This window comes from Coregonus clupeaformis, chromosome 30 (assembly GCF_020615455.1).
Source record: "Coregonus clupeaformis isolate EN_2021a chromosome 30, ASM2061545v1, whole genome shotgun sequence".
In the NCBI taxonomy this organism is placed as follows: domain Eukaryota; kingdom Metazoa; phylum Chordata; class Actinopteri; order Salmoniformes; family Salmonidae; genus Coregonus; species Coregonus clupeaformis.
The window spans coordinates 31,113,104-31,129,445 of record NC_059221.1 but is presented as its reverse complement, the minus strand read 5'-3'; the positions used below and the strand labels follow the sequence as shown (position 1 = coordinate 31,129,445).

Below are 16,342 nucleotides of genomic sequence, written 5' to 3'. Positions count from 1 at the left end.
AGGTGTTTCATTAGCTGTGTTTAATTTAGAGAAAGAACACTCCACTGAGAGACAGCTGGATGGGAGTTCTATGAAAAGTAGTTATATGAAAAATAATAACACACTGTGATGTTGGACTGTGATGATGGATCATAGACTTACAGGAGGCCTATATTGAGATGCAGCTTTCTTGCTTCCTAATGTCCACAAGATGGTGCTATACACCGTACTGTATCCAGCCCTTACTCAGCTATGTACTTCTGTAGATCTGATTCTGAAAGGATTGTATATGTTAAAGATATGGTAATAGCTCCACCATGCCCACTGATAGGCTCGGTAAAAGTTCGGACATATTACTTACACTTATCCAATCCTTTCAGATCTACCCAAGTACATATGTGGGTAGAGGATAGGCAGGAACTGATTTGGTATGGACAATTAAAATGCAATTTTAGATCCAAGGATGCATGTTATTGCTGTTATTACTTAAATCAGAAAATGTACATATCATTTTTTACATTTTTTGTCATTTAGCAGACGCTCTTATCCAGAGCGACTTACAGTTAGTGAGTGCATACATTTTTTTTTTTTTTCATATCAGTCAGAGTAATTGTGTGAAAAAGAAATAGATAACTTCACTTTTCTTGTCAACCCCCATTTTATTGTCAGCTCACTTAATGGAAAAATTTAGGAAATTATTGCTTTTTGATCATGGAGAGCATTAGATGTATGCCTATTTGGCATCAAAGTCTGACCCTGGCATGTCACCCAATGGCACAGATATCACTGAGTCCTTACCCAGAGGGTTTAGAATGTGAAAGTTAGAGTAGAGCTCTGACTCGTGCAGGAAGTCATTTTTTCCAAATGATGCATCACAGTGAAATTTGGTAGTGTGATCTGTTATTTCAGTTTCAAATAAATACCAGCACTTTATTCATTAAATGAGCAGCACGTGCCCCTTCCTGTGTTTGTGTGAGTCAGACACTACTCATCATGAACTTCAGTGAATCAGCCTGCCCCCATACCCCGCCCCCTCACCTCCATCCGCCCCGTCCGCTAAGAAAAATGACACCCTCTCCCATCCCCGCCTGCCCTGTTCCCTCATGCACCCCTTCTGAGGTCCTGTCTGGAGAACTGTGCTAAGTGTATGTGTATACGTCTCCCTCCTTCTCTTCTCTCCTCTCTCTCTCTCTCTCTCTCTCTCTATCCCTCCAATCTCTCACTCTCCCTTCTCCTTCCGTATCTCCATCTTGCAGGATGAGTGTGTGTGTGTAGTATGAGTCATTTCCAGATCCAGCCTGGGCCAATTCTAGGCACACACGCAGGGGGAAACCCAGGCACAGGCAGGAATAGGATGTTTTTGTCCACATCTGTTAGCCGGTTTGGCTGCAGAGCTCTGCGGTTTGCACAGGGCCTAAAAATGGATTGCTAGAATGAGCTGAATGTGTAGAATGTGTTGGAGGGGGAGTGGGGTGGTGGCTGAGCATATAGGAGGAGGAAGAAATACAGGAGAAGGGGGGTTAGTATGACAAAGTGGGCCAAGACCCCCCAGAGTTTATTAGGATTCCCCCTAGAGCTGCCTGTGGTCTCCACAAGCCAGGAGCTTCAAGGAGTGTTTTGAGTCTAGATTGGAAGTGATTTGCTTTATGGTGTATTTCATTGTGTGTTGTTGCTGAATTTTAACTCAATATTGGGAAAGTGGTCCTAATGTTTGGTATACTCAGTGTATATTTCCAATACTTTAATGGAGGAATGTTTTTGAAAAAGGTATTAGAAAATACTTTTCCCCCATGTGAGAACACATGTATTTGAACACAGGTCTGTTATTTCTTACACAGTTCTGCCATGTCTAATAAAAAAACATTAAAAGGTATATCAGCTACAGTCCATCACCCCCCTGTCCTGCTCCAGGCTGATGCTGCATGGTTCAGCAGCAGGGCTCATCCCATATTTGGGAGGAGGACATTCCTTAGGCAAACACACTCTCTGGGCTGGTTGCCCTGCGTTCATCCTAGTATAGAGGGGCTCAGCCTGAGCATAGCAGAGACATGGGGGGAAGTTGGGGGTGGATGAGTTAGGGGGACTGAGGGAAGAAAGAGAGGAAGGAAGTGAATAGAGTGAGATGGAGAGCTGGCGTGCCAGGCAAGCACATGCTGAGCAGAACATTGGATTCATTCAGAAAAAGAGCACTTCTCTCCATTCATTCCCCATCCAATCCCCCCTTTTACCCACTCATCCTATCTGACCACCATGTACAGTAGCATACATACACTGTATATCTCACCAGATTCTGTACACACATGCTCAAATCTCTATTTACATTTACATTTTAGTCATTTAGCAAACGCTCTTATCCAGAGCGACTTACAGTTAGTGAGTGCATACATTTTCATATTTACCTAAAAGTTCCTTTACCTAACCAATTACCTCTGACACCATCACAATTTCATTAAAATGAGATACTTTTAAAAACAAACTGAAACTGGGTCAGAAAGTGTGTCAAAAGTATCCTAGCTATTAAACTGCTTTTTAAAGTATTTTAGTAGTACCAACTATTATTGGAATTATTCAAAAATGTGCCAATTTCTAAATAAACATATCACACTGCTGGTTGTAATTACAGTATTATTACATTTTACTTCACTGTTCAATGTTTCTTTAGAATCCATACTTTATCAACATAGAACATTTATGCAAAGGTACAGCAAGAATTTGTTCTTTTATTTATGTAGGGCAACTTACATTAATTAATTTGTTGTTTTATTTGTGTTTGTGGGTTTATTGGTGTGAAACTGAGCCCTGGACAGACAGATGGAATCTACAGATAACCATATAGCTACCTAGCAGGCACATGGAAAGCATATGCTGAGCCAGGGGGGGTGGGGGTAGGGATTGGGAAGTGTTCCTGTTCCGTCTTATTATGGAGGATGGGAGGTGTGTGTCTGAGGGGGAGGTGGCAAGGTATAGTACACTTCTCCATTTCATAGATGGCCCATTGTCGTCTGTCCCTTATCCTATGTTTTGGCAGAGTGGGGGATATGGAACCATTTGCTGCTAAGAGTGTGTCCCAGTGTGTCCCAATGGGACAGCAGTTAACGGTGTGACACCTATCTTTTTCACATGCATAGTGAACCCATCAACTCCAGATGGGGTAGATTTACATTCAAGAACAGTATATAGGTCTAGTCTAGGGGTCTACCTATGGAGGAGGACGACTATGCATACAGTACGTTGGTAGTTAAGTCGGTCGTATTTTCTTGTATGTCCATGTAAATAGCCTGTTTTTTGTCTGTTGTATTTTTGACTTTATGTTTTGTTTTACCCCATACGTAACTCTGTGTGGTTGTTTTTATCGCACTGCTTTGCTTTATCTTGGCCAGGTCGCAGTTGTAAATGAGAACTTGTTCTCAACTGGCTTACCTGGTTAAATAAAGATGAAAAAAAAATAAAAAATCATGCAGTATACAGGATATATCTGATAACAGACAGAGATTCCCATTGTTTCTTTTAATTTCATGTTTTGTTATCTATACTGAACAGAAATATAAACACAACATGCAACAATTTCAAAGATTTTACTGAGTTACAGTTCAAATAAGGAAATCAGTCAATTTAAATAAATAAATGAGGCCCTAATCTATGGATTTCACATGACTGGGCAGGGGTGCAGCCATGGGTGGGCCTGGGAGGGCATAGGCCCACCCACTTGGCAGCCAGGCCCACCCATGGCTGCACAAAAGGGCTTTATTACAGACAAAAATACTCCTCAACATTTTAGAGAAATAAGCTTTTTGTGCGTATGGAAAATATCTGGGATTTATTATTTCAGCTCATGAAACATGCGACCAGCATGTTGCGTTTATATTTTTGTTCAGTGTAGCTTATTTATCTGGTAGATTTAAATATATTGTTATAGTTCAGAGATTGCACCTTAAGCCAAGCTTAAAAATGACATGAATAAAAAAAACAATACTATTTAATGGCACATGGTGCTGAATGAATTAAAACACTCAAACACACTCTTTAAGCCACACACCTTAATTTACACCTTCATTTGTAGATACACTCGAAGAGTGGGCCTCTAAAAAAAAATTAAGAACGAGAAAATGACATGCAAAATGTGATACTAGACTACTAACAATACAATACAACTTAATGTACTTGATTTCCAGTATATGTAGTCATCCAGTAATTACTTTCTATGAAAGCAACATCACTTTTTAAAAACATGAGTTGAAGTTTACTTGATTTCCAGTATATGTAGTCATCCAGGAATTACTTTCTATGAAAGCAACATCACTTTTTAAAAACATGAGTTGAAGGTACATAAACCAAGGGAACATTTTAATTATTTGATATTGCTGGGGTGGTATTTTGTAGCTCAGTTGGTAGAGCATGGCGCTTGTAACGCCAGGGTAGTGGGTTCGATTCCAGGGCCCACGTTGTTGGAGATGGATGACGGGTGTTGGGGTGGCCCACTTATCATATCTCCGCCCTCAATGTTATAGCTACTGTGAGGACGCCTCTTTAATATAATAATATACCATTTAGCAGACGCTTTTATCCAAAGCTTTAAATCTTTAAATTGTCCTAAACTCCTTGAGGCTGGCGCATTATTTCTTTATCTTGAGGAGAGATGGACAGCTATTTTTAGCACGCTTTGGATCTGCAGCTCAACTTACTTATTTTTAAATCAAGTAAATAAAACAATTCTACAATATGTTTTACTTCCTCTAGTCTAGGGGCTCTATTCTATAGTCTGCTTCTCTAGTTGCTGTGCTGCACAGACTGGAATTTAAGGGGCGGGCGTTGTGTAGTCTCTGTCGAATATAAAACAAGAGCTTTAGTTAAAGGATTTAACCGGTAAGACAAGCGACTGGTTTGTGCGGGAACGTTTCGTTATAATTCGTTCGAGGGCCATAATCTTCAAGGGATCAAGGTAGGAGCAATCCAAACCATTTCAGTGAACACAAAACTGACCTTGCATACGGTCACGTCTGCATGTTATTTTGACATATAATTCGATAGGCTGATAGCGTTAATGTTGTAAATGTGCTTTGAAAACGTCGTTGTGCTTATTTTTGTACTCAAACAACGAAATTGCATGCAGTCTATTCTGACTGAATTTCGAGAGACGGCATACCTCGTTTATCCTCTTTTTGTTTGAAATTGCCTATTCTGCGCTGGAGCTACTGGACATCCGTAGCGACTGGGCTTTAAACATTGCTGAGCTGTTGCAGCCTACACCAAGCCAGGACATTTCACTACTTGCTTGGTATACACTATCTCGGTTGTGCGCGGCATCATGCTGTATGTAGGCTATACAGTGTTTCCCAAACTCGGTCCTGGGGCCCTGGTTTTTGCCTTAGCACTACACAGCTGATTCAAATAACCAACTCGTTATCAAGTTTTGATTATTTTAATCAGCTGTGTAGTGCTATGACAAAATCAAAAACGTGCCCCAGGACCTAGTTTGGGAAACCCTGGGCTATATAATCGGTTCACACAAGCTGGTTGATTGTTATCCCCCGTTTATTTATCAGTGGCCTAGTCCATTAATGGAGCACAGATGAGACACAAAGATAGTGCAGCAAATACATTGGGATAAGTCAAATGCGATACACTATTATTATGGCTCTGTACTTACTATGTAATTACACTGTAATATGAACACTAATGTAATAACAAAAAATAAGAGTCAGTATTGTTGTTTTGGAGATTTCTTAGTCTGATATTGTGGTATTTGTTATTTACATGCATTGTCAAAATTGACCCTATTATTAAAACGTTATTTTCTTTTTTAATCTCAGGATTACAAGTCAACATGAGTGACAAGGGTACTGTCTCACCAAAAGAGGAGGGAGCAGAGAAGAGGGGACGTGGAAGACCAAGGAAACAGCCAGAGGTGAAAAGCGGTTCTGATGTAAGTAGCTTTATAAAACAACACTACCTTTCTGTATGATAGATCATGTGTGACCAGGAAACACTATGGGCCCTACTTGGTTATGGCTCCAGGGCCTGGTTATGCCCACCCAACTAGGGCCCAGAGTTTTCCTGGTTAAGTTAACTTGCCCACCCAACTAGGGCCCAGAGTTTTCCTGGTTAAGTTAACTTGCCCACCCAACTAGGGCCCAGAGTTTTCCTGGTTAAGTTAACTGGTCAACCAAACCCGGTTCCTACAGCAGGTCTCAGAACCCACCACAAAGCAGTAGCGTAGCCCATCAGAGGTGTCTTATTCCTATGTAGTTTCACCATGGAGAATGCCAGACTCCATTGTGTCATTTCTCTTGACTTAGTGTAAAGAGTAATTGGATATGTCTCTTTTTTACCTTTCCCCCACCCCCTCCTCACCAGCCCTGGCTGTGTACATATGTAATGATGATCATCCAGTGGTCTGGCAGGCTGTCATTGATATGTAACCTGAACCCCTTAAACCAGTGGTAACCCACATACCCCACCTCTGCTTCTAACTGATTGGTTTATGTAAGTGAAGTAGAAGCAATGATTGGTCCATGTTGCTGTCACTCTCCTGAGGGTGTTGTTGGTATTGGATTGCTTGGTTGCTAGTAGCTGCTGCTGTAAACAGACTTAGGAGGAGGTAATAAAAACCTGCACCTCCATAATATACAGCCAAATGCATTAATCATGTTTATTAGTGTTTGCTGGTAAACCGCCACCATCCCTGTTGAGTGTAGTGATCATGTTAGCATTTTTGTCATGCCAATTTACCACACAATACATTTGAATGTATTGTTTTGTACTAATGAGTTTTGCAATTGATGCAACAGTTAAATCTGCCCCAGAAGTCTAGTTCTGAACACAGGTCTGCGCAGAGCTATATTATCTTTGTGTTATACTATACCTCTACTCCCTACATACCTCTTATTTACAACTACCATATTTTTGGTCTGATCTAATCCACTGTAATTTCTCTAGAGCTTTTTACAGTTAATGGAATTTGAAAATGTGGCTGTGACCACCTGTTGTCTTAAAGTAGCAACGGGTGTCAGTTGCACTGACCTTGAACAGTGCACTCTTAGTGTCATGAATAACAAAGTATTCCATGTAAGAAGCTGCGTGTCGTATCACATCATACATGGATGTAGACCAAGTTGTTTGCCCTCCGTAAAAAGCAGCTTAATTCATCATTTCATCCATAGTGTCAAACCTTGGGATGCAACAACTATAGAACCACCATTTTACGTGTTGGCATCTTTGACTGTTCAAATGTAACGTTGTGCTGTCCACCTGACCATTTCCCATCTTTTTCTTTCAGGAGCCCAGTGGGTCCCCTACTCCAAAGAGGCCCAGGGGAAGGCCAAAGGGTAGCAAGAACAAGACTGTCACCAAAGGCAAGGTAAGGCAATACGGTAACCTTATTTTACTCAACCGAATGAATGTAACCTGCTAGACTTTCAACTAGGCTTAGCAGCCACCTTTCAGTCATCCTGCAAAAACCACATTAGACATTGGATCCTGCAGGCCACTTGGTTGACCATAGATTACCATTAGGGTCAGATGGAGCAGCTATCACCAGCTCCTATAGTTTTAGTTGTCCCTATGGTTTTAGCTTTATATTACCAGAGTTTTCAACCCCATCCTCATAGTCAAGTACTATGAAATTGTCATGTACCCATGACGGTTGATGATCTTTAGCTATCACAGTGGTAGCTAACCTCATAGGTGTAAAGTACTTATGTAAAAATACTTTAAAGTACTACTTAAGTAGTTTTTTTGGGGTATATGTCCTTTACTATTTATATTTTTTGACAACTTTTCCTCCGCGATGTTCCTAAAGAAAATAATGTACTTTTTACTCCATACATTTTCCCTGACACCCAAAAGTACTCGTTACATTTTGAATGCTTAGCAGGACAGGAAAATGGTCCAATTCACACACTTATCAAGAGAACATCCCTGGTCATCCCTACTGCATCTGATCTGGTGGACTCACTAAATACAAATACTTTGTTTGTAAATTATGTCTGAGTGTTGGAGAGTGCCCCTGGCTATCAGCAAAAATATATATACACTACCAGTCTAAAGTTTGGACACACCTACTCATTCAAGGTTTTTTTTTTATTACATTGTAGAATAATAGTGAATACATCACAACTATGAATTAACACAAACGTCAGGCTCGAAACCTTAATGACTTGGAAAAGATCTGCAAAGAGGAGTGGGACAAAATCCCTCCTGAGATGTGTGCAAACCTGGTGGCCAACTACAAGAAATGTCTGACCTCTGTGATTGCCAACAAGGGTTTTGACACCAAGTACTAAGTCATGTTTTACAGAGGGGTCAAATACTTATTTCCTAATTAAAATGCAAATCAATTTATAACATTTTTGACATGCGTTTTTCTGGATTTTGTTGTTGTTATTCTGTCTCTCACGTTCAAATAAACCTACCATTAAAATTATAGACTGACATTTTCTTCAGAGTTCATCCTCTTACTCCGGTGAAGAAGTGGTCTTTAGAACTGCCCAAATAAAAAAGTATTTGACCCTCTGCTGATTTTGTACGTTTGCCCACTGACAAAGACATGATCAGTATATAATTTTAATGGTAGGTTTTTTTGAACGTGAGAGACAGAATAACAACAAAAAAATCCAGAAAACGCACGTAAAAAATGTTATAAATTGATTTGCATTTGAATGAGGAAAGTAAGTATTTGACCCTCTGCAAAACATGACTTAGTACTGCTGTGGCAAAACCCTTGTTGGGCAATCACAGAGGTCAGACGTTTCTTGTAGTTGGCCACCAGGTTTGCACACATCTCAGGAGGGATTTTGTCCCACTCCTCTTTGCAGATCTTCTCAAGTCATTGAGGTTTCGAGGCTGACGTTTGGCAACTCGAACCTTCAGCTCCCTCCACAGATTTTCTATGGGATTAAGGTCTGGAGACTGGCTAGGCCACTCCAGGACCTTAATGTGCTTCTTCTTGAGCCACTCCATAGTTTCCTTGGCCGTGTGTTTTGGGTCATTGTCATGCTGGAATACCCATCCACGACCCATTTTCAATGCCCTGGCTGAGGGAAGGAGGTTCTCACCCAAGATTTGACAATACATGGCCCCATCTATCGTCCCTTTGATGCGGTGAAGTTGTCCTGTCCCCTTGGGGATGGTGTTCTTGGGGTCATAGGCAGCATTCCTCCTCCTACAAACACGGCGAGTTGAGTTGATGCCAAAGCGCTCGATTTTGGTCTCATCTGACCACAACACTTTCACCTAGTTTTCCTCTGAATCATTCAGATGTTCATTGGCAAACTTCAGACGGGCCTGTAGATGTGCTTTCTTGAGAAGGGGGACCTTGCGGGCGCAGTGTGTTACCAATTGTTTTCTTGGTGACTATGGTCCCAGCTGCCTTGAGATCATTGACAAGATCCTCCCGTGTAGTTCTGGGCTGATTCCTCACCGTTCTCATGATCATTGCAACTCCACGAGGTGAGATCTTGCATGGAGCCCCAGGCCGAGGGAGATTGACAGTTCTTTTGTGTTTCTTCCATTTGCGAATAATCGCACCAACTGTTGTCACCTTCTCACCAAGCTGCTTGGCGATGGTCTTGTAGCCCATTCCAGCCTTGTGTAGGTCTACAATCTTGTCCCTGACATCCTTGGAGAGCTCTTTGGTCTTGACCATGGTGGAGAGTTTGGAATCTGATTGATTGATTGCTTCTGTGGACAGGTGTCTTTTATACAGGTAACAAACTGAGATTAGGAGCACTCCCTTTAAGAGTGTGCTCCTAATCTCAGTCCGTTACCTGTATAAAAGACACCTGGGAGCCAGAAATGTTTCTTATTGAGAGGGGGTCAAATACTTATTTACATTTTTGAAATGCGTTTTTCTGGATTTCTTTGTTGTTATTCTGTCTCTCCTCACTGTTCAAATAAACCTACCATTAAAATTATAGACTGATCATGTCTTTGTCAGTGGGCAAACGTACAAATACATTTTTATTCCCTCACTGTATATAATAATTGTGCCGTCTGGATTGCTTAAATGATTTATACTTTTACTTTTGATACGTAAGTATATTTGAGCAATTACATTTACTTTTGATATTTAAGTATATTATAAACCAAATGCTTTTAGACTTTACTCAAGTAGTATTTTACTGGTTGACTTTTACTTGAGTCATTTTCTATTAAGGCATCTTTACTTTTACTCAAGTATGACAATTGGGTACTGGTCAAAGGATATCCTGTTGTTAAGTATGATTTATAGGTTAACTGTAATTGTTTTGGCCCTTCCCACCTCAAGTCTAAAAAATAGCAGGGCCAGAGCTTCCGTTTGTAAGATTTTACATTTTAGTCGATGCTCTTATCCAGAGCGACTTACAGGAGCAATCAGGGTTAAGTGCCTTGCTCAAGGGCACATCGACAGATTTTTCACCTAGTCAACTCAGGAATTAGAACCAGCGACCTTTCGGTTACTGGCACAACGCTCTTAACCACTAAGCTACCGGTCTTGGTTTAAGATCTTGGTTTACTGACTGCTTAAAGAGATGCTCATTTTTCGGTTAATTCCCCCTGACTTCCTGTCCTCCAGCTTCCTGTAGCTTGTCATGCACAGTGTGGTGCAGGTGCAGAGGCCGCATGCTGACATTACCCCACAACACACAGCCCTAGTTATTTTCTCCCTCGCGTAACCATAGCAACAGACAAGGTCTATCCCTCGCCCCAACCCCCACGCTCCTCTAAGCACTGTGTATTTGCAGGAAAAGGATTTATGTGTATATATGCATGTGTGTTTATGTGCAAGCAGGGTTGGGGAGTAACTGATTACATGTAATCGGATTACAAAAATACTGTTACGTTACCAGCTACAGTGGGGGAAAAAAGTATTTAGTCAGCCACCAATTGTGCAAGTTCTCCCACTTAAAAAGATGAGAGAGGCCTGTAATTTTCATCATAGGTACAAGTCAACTATGACAGACAAATTGAGAATTTCCCCCCCAGAAAATCACATTGTAGTGATAGTGTCCTTCAATCTGTTTTCATGGGTGCAAATAGGGTAAGCGAAAACAATGAATATTGTTGCTCATTTATGAGCCATAATGGCTTTGCCTTTTGCCTTAGTTTATTTCCTTGTTGTTGTACTGTTAGACAGATGGTAGTATGTTTATTGTACAGTGCAATATCCTGCAAGCTTTGTCTTCAAGAGCAGTCATTGATTAATTTATTGCCCAAGGATTGGATCAAAACTTTAACATTATATAACATTCGGATGTATATCTCTTATCCAAGTCATTTGAATTGCCTTCAGTTGGTTAAATGGTCTGTCCTCTTGTATTTATGTCTAGTTATTGAGGGAGACTGTGTTCTGGTAGTTTTTCTTATATGGACACCTAGTTTATAGTAGACGTGGTTTGATATAGACTTATGGTTTGAAAGATTTGTGGGGGTTTCTCTGAGATACTGAATACTTTTCTGTAGTGAATTACTTAGATCAGCTTACTGAATCAGTTCAGATACAATAAGTGAAAAGAACCTTCTGAGTCTTGTCCTAAAAAGGAAGTAGAATGGGTATTCATCTGTTTGGATTGGCACAATTACCGGCCTTGAAGCCACAAGCAACACGAAAATGATGTGCAATATATTGAAGCCTTGATATAGATATTGTCATGTTTAGATATGACACCTGTCATACTTAACATCAATTGATGAATCAATCAATTATTCTCTCCCTCTTCCTTTCTTATTCCCGTCTACTCCTCACCATCCATTGTGAAGGAAGGCAACCTGCTGGCGGAATTGACCCAAATAACTAAGCAGCATGTCTCCTGACCCCCCACACTTCCCCTCAAGTGATGATTACTTTTGTTTGTGACACATGCCTCTCCACAACCCTGAGTACCAGAGGATGATTTATTCTCATTCTGTAGTGTGGCCTAGTGATCATCTGAGCCTGAGGACCTTTGTGTCCACATTGTCCTTTAGTATCAACAAACATTGTGCCAGTGCCCAATCTATCAATACGCCCTTGACACTATAATAGTTTGAGAGGTTGCAATGCATGAAAAGACTGACCTTCCATGTAGCTTTTCTCACAAGAGGATTTTGAAATGGTATGAGTTCTGTTTTCCCCTTGTTATTTCACAATAATGGTAATGCTGCTGAAGGTTAGGTGTGATTTAGTTAGCTTTTCAATGTCACAAGGTTTTATTCAGTTTATTACAGTTTATTCAAAGAGTATACAGTTATACAGTGGGGGGAAAACGTATTTAGTCAGCCACCAATTGTGCAAGTTCTCCCACTTAAAAAGATGAGAGAGGCCTGTAATTTTCATCATAGGTACACGTCAACTATGACAGACAAATTGAGAAAAGAAAATCCAGAAAATCACATTGTAGGATTTTTAATGAATTTATTTGCAAATTATGGTGGAAAATGAGTATTTGGTCACCTACAAACAAGCAAGATTTTTGGCTCTCACAGACCTGTAACTTCTTCTTTAAGAGGCTCCTCTGTCCTCCACTCGTTACCTGTATTAATGGCACCTGTTTGAAGTTGTTATCAGTATAAAAGACACCTGTCCACAACCTCAAACAGTCACACTCCAAACTCCACTATGGCCAAGACCAAAGAGCTGTCAAAGGACACCAGAAACAAAATTGTAGACCTGCACCAGGCTGGGAAGACTGAATCTGCAATAGGTAAGCAGCTTGGTTTGAAGAAATCAACTGTGGGAGCAATTATTAGGAAATGGAAGACATACAAGACCACTGATAATCTCCCTCGATCTGGGGCTCCACGCAAGATCTCACCCCGTGGGGTCAAAATGATCACAAGAACGGTCCTCTGTAGCTCAGCTGGTAGAGCACGGCGCTTGTAACGTCAAGGTAGTGGGTTCGATCCCCGGGACCACCCATACACAAAAAAAAATTATGCACGCATGACTGTAAGTCGCTTTGGATAAAAGCGTCTGCTAAATGGCATATTATTATTATTATTATAACGGTGAGCAAAAATCCCAGAACCACACGGGGGGACCTAGTGAATGACCTGCAGAGAGCTGGGACGAAAGTAACAAAGCCTACCATCAGTAACACACTACGCCGCCAGGGACTCAAATCCTGCAGTGCCAGACGTGTCCCCCTGCTTAAGCCAGTACATGTCCAGGCCCGTCTGAAGTTTGCTAGAGTGCATTTGGATGATCCAGAAGAGGATTGGGAGAATGTCATATGGTCAGATGAAACCAAAATATAACTTTTTGGTAAAAACTCAACTCGTCGTGTTTGGAGGACAAAGAATGCTGAGTTGCATCCAAAGAACACCATACCTACTGTGAAGCATGGGGGTGGAGACATCATGCTTTGGGGCTGTTTTTCTGCAAAGGGACCAGGACGACTGATCCGTGTAAAGGAAAGAATGAATGGGGCCATGTATCGTGAGATTTTGAGTGAAAACCTCCTTCCATCAGCAAGGGCATTGAAGATGAAACGTGGCTGGGTCTTTCAGCATGACAATGATCCCAAACACACCGCCCGGCAACGAAGGAGTGGCTTCGTAAGAAGCATTTCAAGGTCCTGGAGTGGCCTAGCCAGTCTCCAGATCTCAACCCCCATAGAAAATCTTTGGAGGGAGTTGAAAGTCTGTGTTGCCCAGCGACAGCCCCAAAACATCACTGCTCTAGAGGAGATCTGCATGGGGGAATGGGCCAAAAATACCAGCAACAGTGTGTGAAAACCTTGTGAAGACTTACAGAAAACATTTGACCTGTGTCATTGCCAACAAAGGGTATATAACAAAGTATTGAGAAACTTTTGTTATTGACCAAATACTTATTTTCCACCATAATTTGCAAATAAATTCATAAAAAATCCTACAATGTGATATTCTGGATTTATTTTTCTCATTTTGTCTGTCATAGTTGACGTGTACCTATGATGAAAATTACAGGCCTCTCTCATCCTTTTAAGTGGGAGAACTTGCACAATTGGTGGCTGACTAAATACTTTTTTCCCCCACTGTAAAATATTGTATTCAGATTACAGATGCTTTTGAAAAACTACATTAATTATTGGATTACTTTTCAATTCAGAAAGGATGTTTGCAAAAAAATACATTATATCACCTTTCTGTTTTCTCAATGACATTCAATTCAGCATTGAAAAAAGGTTTACATTTTTCCCACCTGAGCGAGTCTGACCACAAGTCAGAGACCACTATGATGACACACCAAATGCATTTGATGGATCCTTTTTGTCTTCTTCTAATGCTTCTTAAGGTGAAAGTAATCTAAAAGTAACTGAAAGTATGGGTTTACATTACTGATTACAATGATGGACAGGTAACTAGTAACTAACAGATTACATTTAGAAACTAACCTACCCAACCCTGTGTGCAAGGATAGATCTGAATTGGGCTCCTCTCTTCTTGCCCAATTTCACCAGCTGTCTCTGAGCCCCAGACCAGGTGGCCAGCGAACTGGAGTGCCCTGTGTGCAGTTCCTGTCAGATTCCGAGATAATAGCCAATGAACCCAATGCCCTAAAACCATCTGCTTCCTAATATGAGTATTAGTGCCCTCTAGTGAGAGTAGATTAGCAGGTTTCTGTGCAGTTAGATCAATTCTTTGTTTTTCTTCCCTCTATTTCTACAGAAGGCACCAGCAGCCTCAACTGCAGGGATGAAACGCAGGGGAAGACCTAAGAAAGAGGTAAGAGTAGCTCTTATTATCATAGGTGTTAATATTATCTTTAACTAATGCCTCCTTCATTCACGTCCCTTGACTCTGAGTCACTCTTAAGTCGTCACTGTTTGGTTCCCCTCCACATGCTCACTGCTGTCAGAAATTATGAAGGTCTTAAGTTAACATGTTTACAGAGAAATTTGGCTAGTTCGTAGAAACAAAAGGACGTAAACGAACAATCAAACTCATCGTCCCAGGCGAACTTCAACTCCACCACCCCCTGTGATTGGTTGAATAAAGTTGTGGGAGGGTTTCCAGTGGCTTCTGCTTATCTTCCACTGATCTTCCACCATCAACAAAAACCATGGCAACCATTGTGTGCAAATTAAACATTCAACTAAACCTTTTCTGTTTGCAACAACCAGCTACCAGGTGTGAAGTCAACTACACCTGGAGTCTGTCGCGTCCTCTTTGAAACAACAAACATTCCAGATGGCACTGATAGCTCTGAATGAGGAATTGGCTAATTTTGGTCTAAAACCTGACCTTTGGGACTCGTCTTCAAGCGATTCTGAAGACAGCTGGGACGAGGTAAGCAATGATTGTTGAATAATATAGTTTTGCTTGTTTTGAAGTAGTTGTGCTTTGCATTAAGGGGAATGTGTTCATTAGGTGTTTTGTGGTATTGAATTTGTTGTAAACAATAACCTTTAGCTGTACCTAACTGTAGGTAACTATACTTTCATGATGACTCATGTCTTTCTATTTATTTATCTTTAAGGGAGAACAAACCCAAGAGGAGACCTCAGACTCTGAGGACCCTTATGAGCACTGTCTTTCCGTCGTCAAAATGCTTTCATTGTATTTACAACAGGGTGAAAAGATTGAGCAGGCGAGAGGGAGGCTAGGGAATAGTTTGCATGCAAGCCGTATGCTGGAAGCTATGGTTACATTTGAGGCCAGATCTATACAAATGTTTTAAGTCTGTATATCTCCCGGGCCTGATTGAGAGCCAGCAGAAAGAGCTCAAGGAACTCTTGGCAAGCCTGCACTGGACTGAGAGACATATCACTATTTATGCTATATTGTAGAGCTATTGAGGAGCTGTCAAGTTCTAAACTTTATCGGCCATTTTTTAAAATGAAAGAAACTGTCTTGCTGTTATTGAGCCGATATTGCACTGAAGTGAACCACTGTTACTGATCTGAAACACAGATCAGCTGGTCCTTCATCTTTACTTCATTTATATTGTATTGTATCTGCTTTGTATGATGTACATAGTATTTTCTACATATTTACACATCCAACCTTTTAGTTTTTTTTATTACTATTGTTTTCTGCACAAGTGCATGTTGAATTCATTGAGAATAAAACTTGTACTTAAAATGTTGTCTTGAGTGAGTCTTTGACACCGACTAGGTATAGTTGAAAATACATGTCTATTACATTTTTTAATGGACTTCACTACAATTTCATAAATCACATATTTCACTCCATTCTTCAAAAAATGGTCTAGGATAAAGGAATTGTTGCAGAATCATAAAAAAACTGTACAGTTTAATCCAGCACAAACCAACCGAACTTTGCCTCCACTGTAAGCATACTCATGCCTTAAATAAATAAAATAAGAGCGAGTGGTTAGTGTAGCCTACTCCCAAAAGCCTGTGTTGCATTAGTCACAGCGGGGAATGACCCATAGTTACCCACCTAACTGGCCTCTCTTTTT

General features: G+C 40.7%; 1 protein-coding gene across 1 annotated transcript in view; it reads left to right on the top strand.

The window, feature by feature from the left end:
• The first annotated feature begins 4,756 nt into the window (after positions 1-4,756).
• LOC121545620 (high mobility group protein HMG-I/HMG-Y) overlaps positions 4,757-16,342 on the top strand; it is a 14,299-nt gene continuing 2,713 nt past the window's right edge. The window contains exons 1-4 of the mRNA XM_041856299.2: positions 4,757-4,918; positions 5,790-5,902; positions 7,256-7,336; positions 14,587-14,643. Of these exons, the coding sequence (XP_041712233.1) occupies positions 5,804-5,902; positions 7,256-7,336; positions 14,587-14,643 (237 nt within the window). The 5' untranslated portion in view covers positions 4,757-4,918; positions 5,790-5,803. The remainder of the gene's footprint in view (positions 4,919-5,789; positions 5,903-7,255; positions 7,337-14,586; positions 14,644-16,342) is intronic.